At 34.9% G+C, this 21,846-nt stretch overlaps 1 protein-coding gene across 1 annotated transcript in view; it reads left to right on the top strand.

The window, feature by feature from the left end:
* Positions 1-20,831, top strand: part of LOC117343296 (uncharacterized protein DDB_G0284459-like) — a 120,008-nt gene extending 99,177 nt beyond the window's left edge. The window contains exons 2-8 of the mRNA XM_033905640.1: positions 11,960-12,059; positions 13,442-13,594; positions 14,383-14,546; positions 14,807-14,899; positions 16,680-16,752; positions 17,171-17,319; positions 18,514-20,831. Of these exons, the coding sequence (XP_033761531.1) occupies positions 11,960-12,059; positions 13,442-13,594; positions 14,383-14,546; positions 14,807-14,899; positions 16,680-16,752; positions 17,171-17,319; positions 18,514-18,624 (843 nt within the window). The 3' untranslated portion in view covers positions 18,625-20,831. The remainder of the gene's footprint in view (positions 1-11,959; positions 12,060-13,441; positions 13,595-14,382; positions 14,547-14,806; positions 14,900-16,679; positions 16,753-17,170; positions 17,320-18,513) is intronic.
* Positions 20,832-21,846: the final 1,015 nt, after the last annotated feature.

Below are 21,846 nucleotides of genomic sequence, written 5' to 3'. Positions count from 1 at the left end.
GCATCTAAACAGCAAATCCAGTCAAAACATTGATATTTTACAGGCCTATAAATCCCTATTATGGTGCAATGTCACAGAAGTAACATGATGAACTTTTAGTATGTATCATGGCAAACCCTGGGTCTTGCTGTTGACATGTAATTTGTTAAGCTGTTTGTAAATTTCAACAAAACGTAAGAAAAATGCATGTTTCAGGGGGACATAATTAACTCATTTGTATCCCATATATTACACAAACTTGCCATGTCGTTTTGCTCACAAGTGTCTAAAGCACAAAATAGGAGCATTTTGGTTTGACCAGCTTTGACGTTATTATATGTATAAACGCAGTTTTCATTTTGACCTTGAATTGCAAATGGCGGTCGTGAATGATATCACACAAATATGGCATATAAGGAGGTATTTAAAACATCAAAAATGCTCTTATTAGACAATATAAAGAATTCTTGAAGTGGCAAGAAGACTGCTTTTATGAAAAAATGTTCAACCGTTGAGTTTGGGGTAAAATATGCCTATTTCTGAAAAAGGCTGCAAACTCACCCTTTTTACAAATTGACATTCAAATGTTCATGTTACTATGATGAGATGTCTTAAAAGTACGATATAGGAGTTTTGTTATTAACTGAAATGCCTCCTTTAAGCCATATTTGTGTAATATTGTTCTCAGCTGCCATTTGCATTTCTAGGTCAAAACGTACATACAGCAAAATCCGGTCAAACAAATGCTCCTACCCTGTGCTATAGACACTTGTGAACATAACAGCATGGCTATTTTTCAGGTTTGATCATTTGGGTGACTTAGAATTATTCCATGCCAAATCTTACCACAAAGTTACTCTACAGAAGAAACTGGTAGCATCTATAGCATATTACTGGTGATTGTAAGAAGCTATATGTCCAAACAAACATTTTGGTATATTACATGACATTTTTTGTGCAAATCTTAAGGTATTTATTCGTGTTTGAAATTCAACATTATTCTGCTATATAGATGACCCTTAAGGACGGCCTCCCGTGCGTGCGACATGCATGCGTGTGGTGAGTGCGTATGTGTGTTTTGGGAGGCTGCGGTATGTTCGTGTTAAGTCTCCTTGTGATAGGCCGGAACTTTTGCCGAGAAGATTCATAAAATCGTGATAAAATTGTCTGTCAATTCCTTACAATATTTCTAGCATCAATCATAGAACAATGACGTCATCACCGGATATTTAATAATCACAATGAATCAGAGGATATTAGATGGGGTTTATGATTGACCATTGTCAATGAAGCTGTTCAAACATCAATCATCTATTCAATTGAAGGTGTTCAAACATTAATTTCTTATTCAATTAAAAGGTATCTGTAGGTTGTTAATTATTTCATATTTTTTAAATAAGATCTGACAGTTTTAATAAATGTATTGATGTTTTATTTTTTTATTATAATTATTCATATATATATATATATTTGCAATTTAATTCCAGCGTGTCTTGTCAAAAACGCCCGAAGTGATCATGTTGAACTATGCATGGCAGATTATCCACTGACAATCATATGGAAAAAAAGTTTTTCAGTCTTGTAAACGGAGCCGGCGGGCGGGATTATGTATTTACTCTGTTTATGAAAAGTCGCCCCGAACGAAGTCAGAGGTCTTATTGTGATTTTTTTCCATGCTGACTTATTTCAATTCTTCTGATCATTATTCCTACTTAAAAACTACCAAGGGGATACTCATGAAACTTCGCCTACATGCTTACTATATTGTGCTTTTTCTTTTCCTTGTTGGTCAAATATCCAAGATGACTGCCATGGCCTCTGATTGGGTAAACATTCCAAACATTTAATGTGCTTTTAAAAAAGAACGATTATGCGAGTGATAGCTACAATATATACTTTGAAATAGTAAAAAAACAAGTCGAAATTAAAAACAAATGGCAGATAACAAAATGGCCGCCTTTTCCTTCGATTGGTCGAAATTAAATTAGAGTCCGATTTTGATGAAATTTGATATGTATATGTACATCACTGGACCCCGGTCACTCGTAATCGTAGTTTCACATTTTACTGAAATAGCCGCTATTCCCTGGCTACCGATTGATCAAGATTTAAATATTGTCCGATTTTTATGAAATTTGGTATTTATGTACATAATGGGATCTTGGTCACTTTCATTATCTCATTTTCACATTTTTACTCAATGGCTGCAATTTCCTGGCCTCTGATTGGTCGAAATCTAAATACGGTCCGATTTTCTGCAAATGTGGCATATAATGTATGTAGCTTTAGTAAAGTAGCTTCGGTCAACAAAATGGCCACAATTTCCTGGCACGTGATTGGTCCAACTGAATACAGACAAATTTCATTTCAATTAAGCTTGAAGTGTTAAACCTGACAGTGCAAGTTAAAAAGCATCCAATTGAGATTTAAAAAAAATACACGTACAGATTTCCAAAAATCGTTTCCGAGACTTCCCCCAGTTATGGTATTGTCGTATCTAAGGACAGGCAGACATTTTTCTTTTTTGTTATGCGTGGATACGAACCGCTATAAAAACGCGTGCGTTCATTGAGACAAGTATCAGTCTATCGATACAAGCGCAAAGCGACACATCTCTCTATTATATATAGTATACGTTCTCAATACAAACGAAAGAAAAGAAAATATTGACAATACAAAATATATGGGCCTCAACAAAACATGCACCTAATAAAATTATAAACAGAGTAAATATGAGTAAATTCCTACCTGAGTCTTTCCAGTGGGATATGCAGCAAGACTAACTTTACAACTGTTACAGTATTATATCTATCGTTTCCATCGACATATTTTCCGTGTCTTCGTATCATTTGTGCACGTGTCACAGCGCAATTAAAGCGTGATAACACCGCACTACTGCACTACAACAGCCCTAGTGTAGTGTAGACAATATGAATACATCCGAGGAGTTCCGAGTGCTAATGTAGACGCGAGTAAAAACCGGAACTCCTTGGACTGTTTACGTGAGAAAATGGATAGAGTATTTGGGATTAATTCGTTATGCATTTATCAGCATTTATTTGGAGTCTTTATTTTGAACAAGATTTGAAAAATAATTGAGAGACACTGACCATCTTTCTGCTCAGGTTACAGTTAAGTGATTCTTCTTTTTGGTGTCGTTCGCGAACGCAGTTGTAGGTCACGTGGTGTACGGATATAGTGTATACGTAGTAGAGTAGGTGATACAGGTGTGTCACCGTGAACACCTGAGGTAAGAGTGAATGCGAGTGTGACGAAGCACCTTCTTTTTATAGCAGCGGCGGCTTGGTTGTATCCACGCATAACAAAAAAGAATATTGTCCTGAATTTGACCTGAATTGACATGAAGACATTTTGCCTGTGTAGCTTAGTTGTGCGTGACTATGATGAAATGAAAATCAAAATGAATATATATTACGTGCGTTCAAATTTCAATTCGTCCTGTCAAAAAAATAATAAATAGATAAATAAAAATTAGATTAACTGCATCCTTTCTGCATTAGTTTTCAATAGCGACTGCATATATAATGTACGGTAAACCTGTCAATCTAAAATTAATCAAAATGTCCAGCTCAGTAGAAGCTCTTCCTTACAAGAAGACACATCCATTGTTATGAATAAGTCATAATTTATCCCCCCCCCCCCCCCCCCCCCCCCCCCCCCTTTATGTAAAATGGAAAATTGAAAGTACTGTACTGTACTTATACATTTTCTTTTGTTTTCAAACAATCTAGATAGTAAGTTTTCCTTTTCCACAAACCTTTCTCATCGCCAAAATATAAAAAAATGAACACTCGGGACATGTTTTACCTCACAGCATTCAATACAGTTTTATTTCAATGAATAACATTAGCGTTTAGCACAGATGACAACTCTATCATGCTCTCGTTGTCATAGAAAACACTTCTTTATCAGATCTGCTAATTTAAAAACAAGGTTAAACTTGGCACTTGGAAGAAGTGTACAATTAAATCTAACTGGTGTTGATTCAGTATTTTATTTGAAAATACCAATAATGTCAAATTACTACTTACAATTATATAATGACTTGGTTTTTATTTATTTCTGATGTAAAGATTTGGTAAAACAAGTGCTGGTAATCGTTGGCTGATTTTTTTTATAGATTAACAAATACATATGAAAACGCCGTGAAAAAAAACAAAGGCTACCTTGAGGATGATACGAATCTACCGGTCTAAGAATTCAACGTTGTAGGAGTGGTTGTGAGTATGAGAGATTGTAGGAGTGGTTGTGAGGATGAGAGATTGTGGGAGTGGTTGTGAGTATGAGAGATTGTAGGAGTGGTTGTGAGTATGAGAGATTGTGGGAGTGGTTTGAGAGTCTGAGAGATTGTAGGAGTGGTTGGAGACTAGCGATTGTAGGAGTGGTTGTGAGGATGAGAGATGTAGGGGAGTGCGTTGGAGTATGAGAGCTTTAGGGTGGCGTTGAACTATGAGGTGTGGAGTGGTTTGTGGGATGAGAGATTGTGGAGTGGTTGTAGGATGAAGATTGTGTACGAGTGGTTCTGAGTCTGAGATCTTTTAGGAGTGGTTTGCGTATGAGAGATTGTAGGAGTGGTGGTATGAGAGATTGTAGGATTGGTTGTGTAGTATGAGAGATTGTAGGATGGGTTTGTGAGGATGAGAGATTGTAGCTGGTGATTCTGAGATATTGGAGGGAGTGGTGTGAGTATGGAGAGATTGTAGGAGTGGTTGTGAGTATGAGAGATTGTAGGAGTGGTTGTGAGTATGAGAGATTGTAGGAGTGGCTGTGAGTATGAGAGATTGTAGGAGTGGTTGTGAGTATGAGAGATTGTAGGAGTGGCTGTGAGTATGAGAGATTGTAGGAGTGATGAGTATGAGAGATTGTAGGAGTGGTTGTGAGTATGAGAGATTGTAGGAGTGGTTGTGAGTATGAGAGATTGTAGGAGTGGCTGTGAGTATGAGAGATTGTAGGAGTGGTTGTGAGTATGAGAGATTGTAGGAGTGGCTGTGAGGATGAGAGATTGTACGAGTGGTTGTGAGTATGAGAGATTGTATGAGTGGTTGTGAGTATGAGAGTTTGTAGGAGTGGTTGTGAGTATGAGAGATTTTAGGAGTGGTTGTGAGTATGAGATATTGTAGGAGTGGTTGTGAGTATGAGAGATTGTAGAAGTGGTTGTGAGTATGAGAGATTGTAGGAGTGGTGAGTATGAGAGTTTGTAGGAGTGGCTGTGAGTATGAGAGATTGTAGGAGTGGTTGTGAGTATGAGAGATTGTAGGAGTGGTTGTGAGTATGAGAGATTGTAGGAGTGGTTGTGAGTATGAGAGATTGTAGGAGTGGTTGTGAGGATGAGAGATTGTAGGAGTGGTTGTGAGTATGAGAGATTGTAGGAGTGGTTGTGAGTATGAGAGATTGTAGGAGTGGCTGTGAGTATGAGAGATTGTAGGAGTGGCTGTGAGTATGAGAGATTGTAGGAGTGGTTGTGAGTATGAGAGATTGTAGGAGTGGTTGTGAGTATGAGAGTTTGTAGGAGTGGCTGTGAGTATAAGAGATTGTAGGAGTGGCTGTGAGTATGAGAGATTGTAGGAGTGGTGAGTATGAGAGATTGTAGGAGTGGTTGTGAGTATGAGAGATTGTAGGAGTGGTTGTGAGTATGAGAGATTGTAGGAGTGGTTGTGAGTATGAGAGATTGTAGGAGTGGTTGTGAGGATGAGAGATTGTAGGAATGGTTGTGAGTATGAGAGATTGTAGGAGTGGTTGTGAGTATGAGAGATTGTAGGAGTGGTTGTGAGGCTGAGAGATTGTAGGAATGGTTGTGAGTATGAGAGATTGTAGGAGTGGTTGTGAGTATGAGAGATTGTAGGAGTGGTGAGTATGAGAGTTTTTAGGAGTGGTTGTGAGTATGAGAGATTGTAGGAGTGGTTGTGAGTATGAGAGATTGTGGGAGTGGCTGTGAGTATGAGAGATTGTAGGAGTGGCTGTGAGTATGAGAGTTTGTAGGAGTGGTTGTGAGTATGAGAGTTTGTAGGAGTGGCTGTGAGTATGAGAGATTGTAGGAGTGGCTGTGAGTATGAGAGATTCGTGGGGATATTGTCGAGGTCCATTAATCGTTGAGGTAATAAGGGATTTATTTTGGGGAGTTGTTTATGAAATATTTCCCACAATTTTTCTGTAATCGTTCCATTAAATTGTTCCCATTCCCAAAATGCATTAATATGACTGAACTGAGTTTCACTTAAAATGTTTGGAAGAAGTATAACTCAATCAGAAACTGCTGAACAAGACTTCTTTATATTAAACAACCCTAACGGTGGTTTATACTATTTTTGAATAAGATACACATGTATGATGGACATAGAACTGAGAATCGTAACGGTTCCCAAGTGGCTACTACCCATCACCAACAGAATCGGTGCCCCTTCGGACACTGTGCCCTATCTAGTATTACATATCTGGTTTCTGCAGCATTAATTGCTATATACTTTTGTTCTAATTCATACTTTGCGACAAACTCAGAATCCTTAACTGTTAACAGCATTGGGAAGATCATGACGTCACATACATCAAAACTGCTCCCCGCGTTTTAAAAGAGGAACATTCAAAATACTGAAAACACGGTTGTTTTCTAACACGGCAGTACATAACAATGCCTCATTGAACTCCCATAGGTCCCCTCGACGGATCAACCGACAGGCGGATATCTGCAGTAGTGTCTCTACTTAACATCCCAAATAAATTGATTCTAGGACAGAGGGCGAAACATAGTGCCCATTTTGACCTAGTGCCTATAAACTCAATTTTTGCTTTAGCTCCAAAACATAACTATATGAACATATGTATCTGCTACTGCCAGTGTTTTACTCGGATACCTCCTCTCATTCCTCCATTTAAACGTCGTTGTTATGAATGTCTTTTTGAATTAGTTTTTGTTCCTCTCAAATTAAAGAAGTTTTTTTTACGGGTAAGGTATTTTAGAGCTCTTTCATTCTCACAGTTAAACACCATACATCTGTAAATACACGTATATCGCCGTAATTAAATGTCCCTGTAGTGTGTTGTGTCACGGTGATCGATCGTTGATGTTTTTTTTCTGTGTATTGATTGGTTTCTTTAATTTATTGTTTCTGAATCAAAATAAGTGTTTCTGGATATTACAATTAACATCTGTTCAATTATTAAAACGTGTGTTATAAATTAAAACTGGAATATCATTAAAGGTCAGAACGATCAGTCAGCATCATATATATTAGTGTATTAAACAATTAGATAGATATTTACTGTTGACAGAGCAGCCCTTTCTAAAATGTGCATAATAAATTACAATTTACTGTAAATTAATCTGTTATGCTGAATAAATAAGGCTTCACAACAGTACTCGATTGATATTGCTGCATTCTTACCTATTAAATTCCGGGAAATTTTCTGTGGATGATCTCAAACTATATAAAAACAATGCATACCGTCCATTCAAAGTAATAGAAATAGACAAAAACAAAAACAAAACAAAAAATAATGTTTGCCAAATCATCAGCTTCAAATATCAGTGTTCGGAATGACCTTTTCGGCAAAACCTCCTCTGTTTCCGGTACCCTTGAGAATCAGCCGAGATTGGCGTGTAGGCATCGTCCATACCGATGACGCCATTGAAGTTGGACTCGTTATACATACTGAAGTAATCAGCGGCTATTGTTCCATTAATTTAAACCCAAATGTGTGTATGTGTATACACTACATGGCTTCTTCTCCTGTTTTAAGAAATATTGGCGTATTTCTCGTTCTTATTTAGTGTTTTTTTTAGTACAAACAAAATAAATTAAATGTATCAGAAAAATGAAATGTCTAAAATAAAGCGAAGTAAATACAATTTGAAGCAAAGCATTTTGAGGCTTACACGCAGTCAACCTCATCCTATCATATATTGGATACACGTATTGTTAACTGGTCATGTATCAAGTATTGTCATAGAGCTTGGTATTGTATGATCTTACGGATATCTATCATAACTGTATGGCTATGTTTGTGGTGTAAAAGATAACCTAAGTAGGCCACGATTCTGATTATTAGTCAGTGGCAAGTTGTATCATTCTACTAACATTTTCTTGTGCTCAATTGCAGTTGAGTCTATATAATTGCAGTCGAGTCCATATGTCAATCAACATAAATCAGACCTCGTACATTCACTTGCTAAACCTATATTCCCTTTGTGAATGTAAAAGGTCAAGGCCACTGTCACCAGACGACTCAACAATATAACCTATATCTTCATACCGCTTTTGTAGAATCGCTTTCACGGACAAACTACCTAAATTGTTTCACTATAGAATCAAAGAATAGTTTTCATGGACCACCGACATAGATTGTTTCAGTATAGAATCGTTTTCACGGACACCTGACCAAGATAATTTCACTGAAGAATCGTTTCAACGGACCACCGACCTAGATTATCTCACTGAAGAATCTTTCTTTTTCTTGGACCCCCGACCTAGACTTTTTCACTGAGGAATCATTTTTATGTACCACCGACAAAGATAATTTCACTGAAGAATCGTTTTCCCGGACCACCGACAGGGGAAAAAAACAGGTCTTCCTACGGATTTTCCAGTGCACAAATTCTGTTTATGGGTTAGCTTTATGGCCATGAATCTGTCTGATTGTTTGTGGATTTTTAAACATCAGGAAATATGCAGTTATAATCGAGGTGTTAGATTCAAGAATGATGGCAGTGTTAACAAGCCGAAGACAAGTTGTCAAGTAATGTTTCTAATTGATAGTTCCTCATTAAAACTTAATTAATGACTCAATATCAATATCAATCAGAACGATGATAAATTAGCAATTAAAACAGCATAATCGCAGATGAACAGAGAAGCTTGTCAATCAAATCTGAATTAATCAGTTTACTTTAAGAAACTATATAAACTGATTTCTCGTGCTTGTTTTCATTATGTTAGTTTTGGAATTTCGGGAAAGGATATTGTTCGGCAGTATATCAGAAAACATACAGTAACAAGTAACAAGATGCTGAAGAATAAAATAGCCATGCTGTTGCTGATGCAGCTGAGGAGTTTGATTCAACACGGAGGACAAAATTGGGAAAAGGACGCACTGAATACGATCGAACAGGTTAAAATTAATATCTTATGTTTAAAAAAAAAGTTGTACCAGCCAATCTACCGTGTTTTTATTCTATCAATGTATATTTCCGTTATACATTCTTGCATTCAATATATAATATCAAAATTTGTTTTCTTTTAAAGTTGCTTGAATCTAAGAAAATACAATTAATTTTAAATCGAAATTACAAAAAAGTTGATGAATTTGAATTATACACTTTTATGGGATTATCTTTATTCGATTGTTTCCACAAAACATTGCAATCATTTCAATAACATGAACAAGTTCCACTCGATACCATTAGAATTTCGATAATTCATTACATAATAAACGTATCATAATTTCAGATTACTTCAGATGGAAATTACTACGTAGTACAATGCCAACATGTGTGTCATGTACTTCATCAAATATTGTAATATCGGAATTACAAAAAAGTTGATGAATTTGAATAATCTTCGTTAGATTTTTCTTTAGAGTTTTTTTTTTAAAGTTGCTTGAATCTAAGAATTAGTTGCCCGAATCTTACATCCAGTCTTAGTCATCATAGTTTTACTTATGTTTTATTTTTTTTAAATGTACGCCCACTCTCGTTTGCATTATTTTTTCAGTCGTTGGTATATAAATCTGCCAAATTGAATTTAATCTGAAGTGGTGTAAATGTTATATTCTACGACGTACCGGTCATCAGCGTCACGTTAAATGACATCTTACATTTACAAGAGTCTCTGTGATGTTCCGTTGACATCGATTCGACGCTTGTCAAAATCTATTATGATGTTTTAATATTTTTTCTTGAGTACCATTTCCTCCTCTAGTGTTAACACTGACGATAGACGCGAGAAATTAATGGTATGTTTCGTTTAACAGCGTAAGGAAGTTAGAGACTTTTGTGCATTTTTTAGCAGGGATGTATAAAGTGAACGCCGTAACGCATCTGTCTAGTCAGATTAGCTCGGTTGAAGGATTAGGAAAGTTATAAATATAAAGTTATGGATACCTATATTTTCTAGTTTGTACCACGCAACCTGTTTGTTATATAACTCGTGATGTTCTTGTCATATCCGTCATAACACCGACATTTGATTTCGAAAATGATCTGTGTAATCTGACCATTAATTTGCGACTCCTGCAGTATGTAAATATCTAAAGATCCATTTTAGCATTTACGTTAAACATAAAAGGTACCATGGTAACCTAAACACATACATTTTGATACAAACAGAGTTTATGTTAAATAATTAAATAAGATGGCTTCCTATTATGAATATGACATTAATAGATTATGGACTTTTGTTGAGGTAATTATATAATATTGTAAACACGAGAAAGACATACTTATCAACATCACGGTAAGAATAATATCGTTCTAAGTGTTATACAACCAAATAGTCATTTCAATACAATTCCTCAATTTAAATATAAAATATGGACGTAAGACAATTGCATCTTTGAACTCGACGACACATAAGAGATGGCTGAGAGCATTGTGACGCAAAAATTGAAGTAGCGAAGTAGTCATTTTAAAAGTTCCTTCTATAAAAAATATATCGATAGTATCAGTTAAATATATGTTTGAGTAATATTCTATGTTTCTATGGACAATATATAGTTGGTATCATTAAAGCACAAATAAGTTTTTAGTTATATGTTTTATTCCTATAGAAGATCAGAAATCATATCAATTGCCACATATAAAGTAATTAAAAAGTTTTTAGAAATATCAACGTCATCCAAATGTTATAATGTTACGAGAGTCTCGTGTTACGTGAGACTGGATGAGAGGCGTCAAAATAACGCAGATTAGCTAGCGTCAAAAAATCTATAAATGTAGTTATTAGATCATAATCTGACGTATAGCAGAAATCGAAACACATTGCATTGCTAGGAAAATTCACACTGTCAAAAAATTCTTTAAAACTTGATAGTAGTTTTATTTGCTTTTTTTCATTCTTCAAATTACTGACTAGCTAGTGAAAAGCCATTGAACAATTTGTTGATGTTGCTTTCGTATTAAGTTTCTATTTTCTTTCAAGAACATATAGTACATTGTATATGCTTTGTTTTTAACTTTTCCGAATTGAAATACACAAGAAACTAATATGTATATCTGTTTTGCCTTAATTAAAATGGTGTATGAGTAATCAGCTGTACCTTCCATCCGGGCGAAAATTAGTAGGACATGACGTGAAGTGATGATTTTATCAGTGACCCGGTCCACAGTTCTCGTGTCCCGTGTCAACCTTCAGACAGACTGACATGACAGCGAACCGATGACAAGAGAGTGTTCGCTCTGTATATAAAGATTAACACACGAAATGAAATGTCTATCCAAAATATACTCCTAGTGTTCACCAGCGGTGCAGCACGATAGTTTCTTAATTTTGTATAATACTTTATATAGGAAAATACGAGTTTTTGAATGACCACCATTTAGCGGATTGCAAAGGCGGAACGTTAGCTGAACTGACGTGACTTACCGAGAAATTGACACATTGAACTTCTAAGAATACAATCTGTTGTTAGCTCTTCGATAACATTTCGCTGTTGTAAAAGTAGTGTTTCCCCAAGGCATCATAAACACGGACGTGTGCACCCAAGTTTTCCATTATCGTACAGCTGTCGGCATACCCGATACAGAAGAAATACAGAACTTACCATACAAGTCAAAATTATCCTACAGCTTCCAATTGCTATAAAGCTGAACGGAAATATATTTTGATCACCAAGGAACACGGAATAATTCTTGTTTTTTTAATCATTTTACTTTCTTAAATTCCCTAAAGCCACCAAGCAGCGCCAAGCCACGAATAGGATAGTGATCATGAAGGCACTCATCAATCTTGTGTTTATTTTCTTGCTGCAGTTGCAATTCACCAATAGCAGTACCGTCACAAGAGTTGACCCGGAGACCATGGAAATCCACGCGGAGGAAATGTTCTCGTATGATGGCTCCGCTAGAACAGGTATGTGTTCATATGTAGATAAAAAAGAACACCACAATTTCTTGATTTGACTTTACAGTAGTTTCTGAAAATTAAGGTTCATCACCATTCATCAATAGCTTCATGTAGGTATATTCTTCATTGTGGTGCCGTCGACGATATTTAGAGTACAATAATGAAGATAAATGTTCGTGAAATCTGGTCATCCTTTATTAGTAAATATAATATTCATCACGTACATAGATTTCTATAATTATGAAGAAAATATATACATATTGACCTAGGATGCGTGCAAGTCTCATGGAATATAGCATGTATACGTCCCATTCGATCGAACAATAAGAAATATTGCGAATTTCGTTTCCGAAATGCCGAAAAACAGATTTAGTTGTTATTTCGAGACATTACCAGATGGTGGTTTCAAGTTTTTTTATTAACGATTCTGTTGCTGACAACACAACGAAGATAGCTTGGCATGTTATCCGGCGATATCTGAGATACATATCCTGCTGACTTCGATACTTTAATTTTTCGAATGAACGGCTTGTCAAGATTCTAAGTAATCTTACGGTGCTTCGGATGGAAATATATCATCACATATATACAGGCGTGACTTTCCAAGACTTTTGGAAAACGAGGATCGCTTGGTTAATATTTGTGACGGCGAGGATAATGAATCATCGGCACAATGCTTTAATATTATGTCAGTAGAGATGAAACACCAGAGAGAATGCAGTTATACAGAGGATATGCGCTATATTTGCAATTGTCAAAATGTTGCAATCATGATCAGTAGGCCTACAGCTGGGTGATTAGAAACAGTATTTAGTAAAATTCTAAACATTGTTTTTTTTCACAAGATCGTACATTAAAATGGTAATTGATATAAATTGGTTAATATTTTATTCGTTTCTTTTATTTTGTAATGTGTTAAAATAATAAAACATTGTAGTCTTTCGCTTTTGTCTGTACCTGGAAGTATCCACCCACGAAAAGAAAGTATTGAGATCGAACTATGCCTCTAACTACGTCCTCGGTTAACATGATATTTTCTTGGGTCGATAAATCAAGGCATCGACCTCAACTAAAAGCTATAAGTGCATGATACCAATCACATATACTCCTTAACCAGAAAAAGACCCCACGAATGTTCTTTGGTTATGATCTAATTTGATTGTAAGTATGTGCTTTGGTGATCTTAAATTACTTTGATTATATAATATTACATTGACTTTACTAATGCATTTTGTTATTATCTTGGGGATAAAAGGATATATTGGTCATGTGATTGTTTTTGGATCAAACCAATAAACATTGGTGACACAAGCGTACTTGATGATACAAGCTGTACCATATTAACAGGGTGAACTATTTTTTCAGTGTTTATTTCGTTATGTCCATAGGACCAAGTAAATGGCCAACTTTCTGGCCCGCCTGTGGCAGGGAGACGCAGTCCCCGATAAATATAAACAACAGCATGGTACAGGGTGACAAACGATACCAGATCCAGTTTAGTGATGAGTTCAGAAAGATGACGGGAGACCTTGTCAACAACGGTACGTATTGGTATTGATACAATTGTAATACAGACATATAACAAAACGTCACCAATAAACATTTATAACAACGTAATCATTTACATGTGTTAAGATGTAATTATTTTACAAGGAAAATTAACCGTGCAATTTCTTAACTTCGTTGTTTGTTTTCGTATTTGTTTGTATCCGTTCATGTTTTTAAAGCAACATTACAATGTAATGTAATGCTTACCTTTTTTAAATTGATTTAAAAGTATCTAAAGATACATTTGATCAAGTTGTTTTTCTTTAGTAATCAGACAAGAGATAATGTTAATTGTTTGCACATACCTAGCGGGAAAATCTCATAGTACTTATACCACTGCCATATAAAAAAAAATCAAATCAAATTTGCTATGAATGCGCCTGTGAAGCAAACATGTTTTATGGTGATAGCCCTAGACACCATCCCTCTTTTGCTAAAGTATTCAAATTTATTTACTAACGATGATAACCAAATATAATAAAACTTTGATACATATGTATTTCATAGTTTAAAGTTCTTGGCATCACGCTTTATGTGACGAACAAAAAATAAAATTAATAAAGTTAACCAATTCACATAATTTACAAGTTACCAATATCAGCAGAGTATAATAATTCTATCCACAAATATCTACACAATTTATAAAAAATATATGAGTACAGTGAAACTTTATATACGGAAATAACATTGGTATTATCAGGAAATAAATGAGAACATTGAAACATTCTATACGGTAATACCATAGATAATATACAGTCAGCGTTTCTTCATTTGGCTATAGGTCACGCCCCAACTTTCTACTTTGATCACAAAAGCCGTCTCTTGTTTGGAGCACCTGGACTTCCTGGTGAGGTTTTCGTATTGGACCAGCTACATTTCCACTATGGTGACAGATTTGATACAGGATCTGAACATGCTATCGATGGTATCAAGTTTCCTGTAGAGGTAAGCCTGATATATAATTTGGGTACCATGTATTTCATGCATCATTGTCTTATTTATGCCAGATTGTTTGATGTGTGCATGTCAAAAAACAGCATGATTGTGTGCTGTCCGTATTGTTTGGCTTGCTGTTTTTAAGGCATGGTACATCTATAAATTATAATCTACTTAGTTGGAAGCTCCTGGATGAATCAGTAAAGATCAAGATTAATATCGATATCTATTATGTATACTCGTGACATCTTGGTTTCATCTATTTGCAGATTCACTTCGCACACTACAACAGGAAGTATGGCAGTTTAAACAATGCAACCAGCAAGCCAGATGGAGTGGTAGTCGTCGGTGTTTTCATGCAGGTATGAGTCGGATTATAAACTATCTATTTTCATCTAAAGTGAATACGATATGATGAAGACATAATACACACATCATTTAGTAGGGTTCTTTGACTTATTTGTTTAGAGCGATATTGAATGTCATTCACTTTCTGCAACAATCATTCTTCCATTTTCTGCTGTACCTGAATAATGCGACTATTCTCTAAATATGACAATGTTTACAGTTAAAGAACTGTAGACTAATAAGACGGTTTGGTAATCAGGTATAAGCTATTGATGTTGAAAATATTGTCTCAAATATAGCAAACTATGAAGTGTTATCTCATTGGTTTTAGCTGTACCCTGGAGATTGTTAAATGTACATGTTGTAGCTTCATGTTGTGATATACCACATAGAAACAATCTTCAGAACTGTTGAAGCAAGTATTTCTTCATACCAAGCAGTAGATAGAATACACAGAAAGTGTCACATTTAATTTGTGTGTACAGGTATGCTTCTCCAGTCAGTGTGTTTAATAGTACAGTTACATTAACCTTAGTATTGTAATTCTTGTTGTACTGTTAAAACTAAACTCGTTATAACTACTGTATTTGACATTCGAACATTTGTTTTTTCATTATAAATAGCTTTTGGACGAAACAAAGCGTGTGATTGAGAGTTGCTGGCTATAAACGAGATCGAAAAAATCAAAGGCATTATATTGAGGTTTAAATACGGATTATTCTCCCTCTTGCGGTTGGAATAAATAGTCACGAGCTTCAGTTTCTAATAAAAAGACGCACAAATAAAATAAATTTACTAGTGGGGTGACACCTAAAGGAGTGTCACAGAAAGAATGAAGTGTAGTGAGGGGCGATAACTCCTTTTCAGCAAGGTTTTCATCAAAACCGCTTAATATATACATTTCGACCAATAAAAGATCGTGTTGTTCACATGGCAACGAAACAAATTTAATCGAAAATCGAACAATATCTTAATTTTGATTAATTAGACGCCAGCAATTGGCGGCCATATTGTGTAAATGTGAAAGTGAGGTTACAAGAGTAACCGCTGTCTCGTGATGTACCTGCATATCAAATGTCATCAAAATCGGACATTATCTTAAATTGGACCAATAAGAGGCCTAGAAAAGGCGGCCATTTTGTTAAATGCGAAAGTGAGGCTACAAGAGTGACCGGTGGCCAATTATGTACTTACATACTAAATCTCATTGAAATCAGACAATATCTAAATGTTGACCAATCAGTGGTAAGTATAAATGGCGGCCATTTTGTTAAAACGTTTAAGTGAGGTGATGAGAGTAAACAGTGTCCCATTATCTACCTGTATCATCAAATTTCATCAAAATCCCACAATATCTTAATTTGGACCAATCAGAGGCCAGTTAAATGGCGGCCATTTCTTTAAATGTGAATATGAGGTTACAAGTGTGACCGGTGTCCATAGATGTACTTACACAGCAAATTTCATCAAAGTCAGACAATAACTAAATTTGAAACCAATCAGAGTCTAGGAAATGGCAACCATTTTGTTGAAATGTGAAAATGAGTTTAAGAGAAAGACTGGTGCCCCATGATGTATCTATATATATACATATCAAATGTCATTAAAATCAGACGGACAATATATCTTAATTTGGACCAATTAAAGACCAGGAAATGACAACCATTTTGTTACAAAAGTTAAAGTGCGGTTATAAGAGTAACCGGTGACCCATGATGTACCTACATACCAAAATTCATTGCAATCGGACAATTTCTGAATTTGTAAATTTATCTAGAGGACATGTGTTTGTAGGTTGGTATGGGACCAGCAGGTGAGCTGGACAGATTCATTCAAGATCACATGGCCGATGTACGGGTTCCCGACAGTAAGTTCACACAAACCTAAACAATCACTCTTTAATTCGGAAGTGATCCAATATATCACATTTCAAGATACTGTATTTTCCCTTAGCGCTTTATAAGAGGGTCATTTGATATCGTTCCTTGTACAGTGAAGGAAGTACGAAGGTCCCTCAAACCCAATATCACTATGTCCATAACCGGGCGTGTTAATACATATCTTTATTTTTAAACTAAAAGAAGTGCGGGCGTCCGTCAACCAAAGTAATAACACCATTTGAAAGATACTTTCCCTTTTTACATCTAAGGGCGTTCCATTACCTCAAAGAAACGTAATGATGCTATTTATCGGTTATTATTTCTTAGTAAAGAGTGGATGGAGTGGAAATATCGTCCAGTATGATAATATCATGATATCTAAAAAGATGTTTGTTCTATTTATAGTGAAGGGAATTCGGGCATCTCTAAACCCAAGTATAATGATGCCATATAACCGGTCATTTTATACCTACGTGGGATCATTGACCACGCCCCCATGTAGTGAGCGTGTCCGCTGGATCGTCATGAGGACGCACAAATCAATCTCTCTCAGGGTAAGCATTCAAGGACAGCAATATTTGCGATTAATTATCCTGTTATTATCTTAAAAGCATTTCATTTTGGGATAACAAAATCTACAACTCTCATTGATTAATCAACAAAGGTTATGTAAACATAAATAGGGCTAAACAAAGAACATTTTTGTAAACGTCGCGAATAACATAACAAGTAATCCTTCGAAACAAGCACAGCCGCCAAGTGCTGAACAGGTACCAATGGAATTGTTTAATGTATAATTGTATACTATCAGCGAACTTATTTTGTATACAATAAGCGTACTTATTTTGTAAACTATAGTCGTACGTATTTTGTATACAATAAGCGTACTTATCTTGTTATTATAAGCGTACTAATTTTGTATACAAACAGAGATACTCTCAGAGTAACTACTTTGTTTCTATAAGCATACTTATTTTGTTAACTATAAGCGTACTTATTTTGCATACTAAAAGCGTATTTATTTTGTTTACTTAGAGTACTTATTTTGTATATTGTAAGCGTATATAATGTATAATATAAGAGTTCTTATTTTGTATACTATAAGATTACTTATTTTATATACTATGAGCGTACTTATTCTGTATACATTAAGCTTACTTATTATGTATATTATAAGCGTATTTATTTTAAATCCTATAAACGTACTTAGTTTGTATACCATAAGCATACTTATTTTGTATACCATAAGCATACTTATTTTGAATACTGTAAGTGTGCTTATTTTATATACTATAAACGTACTTATTTTGTATACTACAAACGTACTCATTCTGTATACTATAAACGTACTTATTTTGTATACCATAAGCATACTTATTCTGTATACTATAAACGTACTTTATTATGTATATACTATAAACGTACTTATTTTGTATACTATAAGCTTACTTATTTTATATACTATAACGTACTTATTTTGTATACTATAAACATACTTATTTTGTATATTATAAACGTACTTATTTTGTATATTATAAGCGTACTTATTATGGCGGACACGTGAATTCGCGTATCATCAAGTTTTTTAGTTGGCACTTATAATACCGAATTTAAAATGTAGTTTCATTTTTTCGATCTGGAATCCCTGCTATGCAGGTATTTGTCAACCTTATAGAAAATTCTATTTCAGAACAAACTGGAGTGGTGAAATAGAATTATACTTAATTGTGTTTTTGTTTATTTTGCAGGCGTATAACCTGCTCCGAAGTTTACGTGACAATCATGGTGAACGGATCGCTCGGTACGGAAACTGCCGACCGATACAGAAACTAGGCTGTCGTATTGTGGAATCAACATAATCAGTTGAAGTATACAGTGAACAATAGACATATTCGATGCCAAACTATCGTGTTAGAAATAATCAGGCCTGTGTAGAATTCATTCCCAATACCCGGTTTATCTTTACGTCTCAACGTTGTCCCAGTTGAAGACGATGTATAAAGATTAGTCTATACATAATATAGACACATGCGATGCCAAAATCACTTTGTATAAAGTTAGTATATTATTCATTATTCTAATGTCATTCATATGAATAAGGCCAAAGAAAATACATTGATGTTTCAGATTTCCTTGATTTCCCAGTACCTTGTTTGTAACACCTGTTATACGTGTATACATGTTATTTTTTATCGAGATGACTTTCCATGTAGGAAGGGAAACATGAGATAAATAAAAAAGAAATTCAGCCTTATTGAAATACTGTTATATAGTATTATCTAGCTATTTCCGGACGACTGATGAAATGAAGAAAAAAAAGGAAGAAAATCTAAGAAATTCGAAACATACATATTATCAAACTACTTGTAAAGTAAAGACATTAAGTTAAGATATTATTCTGCATTTCTTACTAGAATGTCCATGATTATATTTAAGTCGTGATAAAATGATGAATGGTGTTGTTATAGATGCTATAGAAGTACTATCGTATGTAAAAATTTCAGAATTAAGCAATGAAGATCAATGTAGTTTTTAGTTCTCTGTGGCTATTTATAGCCCTGAGAACTATAGCCAGCGGTCGAAAAATTTGCTGCTTTGCACCTTGTAAACAGATTTTTAGTTCTCTGTGGCTATTTATAGACCCGAGAACTATAGCCAGCGGTCGAACAATTTGCTTCTTTGCACCTTGTAAACAGATTTTTTTTTATCTTAACTGTGCATTCATTGCTGTATATTCTGCTGCCAGATAATAGGTATTGTGAAGTTGTTGCGTTGATAACAATAAGAACATTCGATATCTACTGGAACTTCTTTTGATTGAAGAAACTTTAAGTTTAAATGTCTATTTTTAGTAACAACGGTGAAGCACATGTATATGATACATGTACAAGTGTAGGTACATGTATGTATACGTGGCCTTACTATTTCTCCCTTATCATCCACAATTAGGAGCATGCGCTGTGTACAGATGCGCCAGCTCAAATAGGGGTCGTTTTGACTGTTGTTCCTCGCTATCTGATTAGGTCTGTGACTAAAATTTCTTTTTCTTTAAAAGTAGTAAATATGAACGCAATTTGAATAATTCTAATTCCCTCAAATGTGAACATGCAGGTACTCAAAATGTCCAATATAACTATAGTTTATAACGTACAAATATTGACAACATTAACATCATTTGGACGACGACTACAGCTACAGAAATAAAAATAATCATAAATGGTACGAGGTTATAGGACGTTTGATTGTCATCGGAAAGTTTAACCTAAGAATATAGCGTGCACATAATTCATAAGATAATACTATGATAGATTGTACATCATAATAACCTTTTTAGCAATTGTTCAAAACAGATCATTCGTTGGTGATCAATTATTGATTTCATTCAGTTATCGATTTTTGATTGATGATAAAATGTAATCGGTTATTCGGTTATAGATTGATTGATGGTAGGTTGATTGTTGATTTACGGTTTGCCGACTGAGCGGAAAGTTTGTAATTTTAGCTGAGAAAGTCGTAAGAGCTGCACTGTAAAAGATCGTTTACAGTTGAGATGTTGGTTCTGAAAAAACAAATTATAATTGCCAAATGTAAGAAAATTTACAACAATAAATAGGAAAAATAATACCATGCCCAGAGAACTACGTGGCCCTTGGCCTCTTGTTTACTTGGTGATCGCTCAAATTTGTATTTATCAAATATAGAATGGGAAGCACTGTTATTAAATATGTCTAGATATATCAATGGAATGTTGTACGAGATGGAGCTTTATTATAATTAGCTTAAAATATTAAATATTGATGTAACAGTTCTTATCATACGGTGTCCATTATTGTATAAGATAACAACATGTTTGTTTTTGTTTTTACAAGTAGTCTATTGTATTGTACAATTAAAATGCAGGAATATATCGTAAGTTATCTATCTTTTTTTCTAAATATATATGTATGAATCGATATGTATATTACCATGTTCAATATTAAGTCAGATGGCATTATACAAAATGTAAACTGTTTGACATACACAATCTCTGTTGAAGAGGAAATAAAGAATGTCTGTCTGTTAGTTAGTTTGTTTGATTGTTGATTTTATCGCCCTGTGAACAGCTAGAGTTATTTTGAGGGCGGGGTCTTCGTGTTGTAGTTTGTGACTACCTAACTGAACAACTTATGGGATGCCCGTCAAATGCAATCCAGATCAAGTGGGTAAAGTGTCTTGCCCATGGACACAACCATAACTAAAAAGACCAGCATGTTTCTTAGCCTCCGGAGAAATACAGAAGGACAAAGAAGCGCGCATCTCGTTAAAATTGCCTACCATTGGCATACATTTTCTGTATAAAGCACATACAAACATAACACAGTAAGATAGTCCAATGTTTATATACACACCTTCACATTTTGCTGTCTAATGTAGATACTTATTTGATTTCATCTTAAATAAGTTATTCATTACCAATCTTATACATCCGGGGCAGCCATTTTGACGATATAGGTTCACCGTCCCTATTTAAACGTGAAGAATTTGCGATATTTCTACACTAGAATATCATCTGTTATATTTAATGTAATTATATGTAATCTGAAATTTCTTTTACGTTTTGAGTTAGCCAGAAACAATTGTCAATATCAAAACAAAACAATGCAAGATATTTGTTTACATTGATGTATTCGCTTTGGAGTCGTTTATTGAAAAATGATCATATATTGTTTATTGTTCATGTGCATATTTATGTCATATGACTTTTAACGTCATCCCGGAAACGCGAGCCTGTTCAATCAGACTTATTAATGTAAATATACATTTGACCTACTATATAATTGTCTGTTACTATTACTAGTAATACGCATCCAGCGAACATATGTTTGGCAGGATCCAGTGTCTATATTGGACCATACTGTCGTTAAATTGTAAAACCCAACAGATACAAATTGGCGCTGTTGCTCCATCATGGGACCTCTTCATTGACACTGAAGCATATTACAATTTTCATGGGAGTCTCAAGAGCTCCCAAGATGGAGCGAAACCACGATTTTGTCTTTGTCGATTTTTACTTTTTTCAATATATTTTCCTCCACGAGGAC

Source organism: Pecten maximus, chromosome 15 (assembly GCF_902652985.1).
Source record: "Pecten maximus chromosome 15, xPecMax1.1, whole genome shotgun sequence".
NCBI classification, from domain to species: Eukaryota; Metazoa; Mollusca; class Bivalvia; order Pectinida; family Pectinidae; genus Pecten; species Pecten maximus.
Note: the sequence above shows the minus strand (reverse complement) of the source record. Positions and strands in the feature narration are given on the sequence as shown.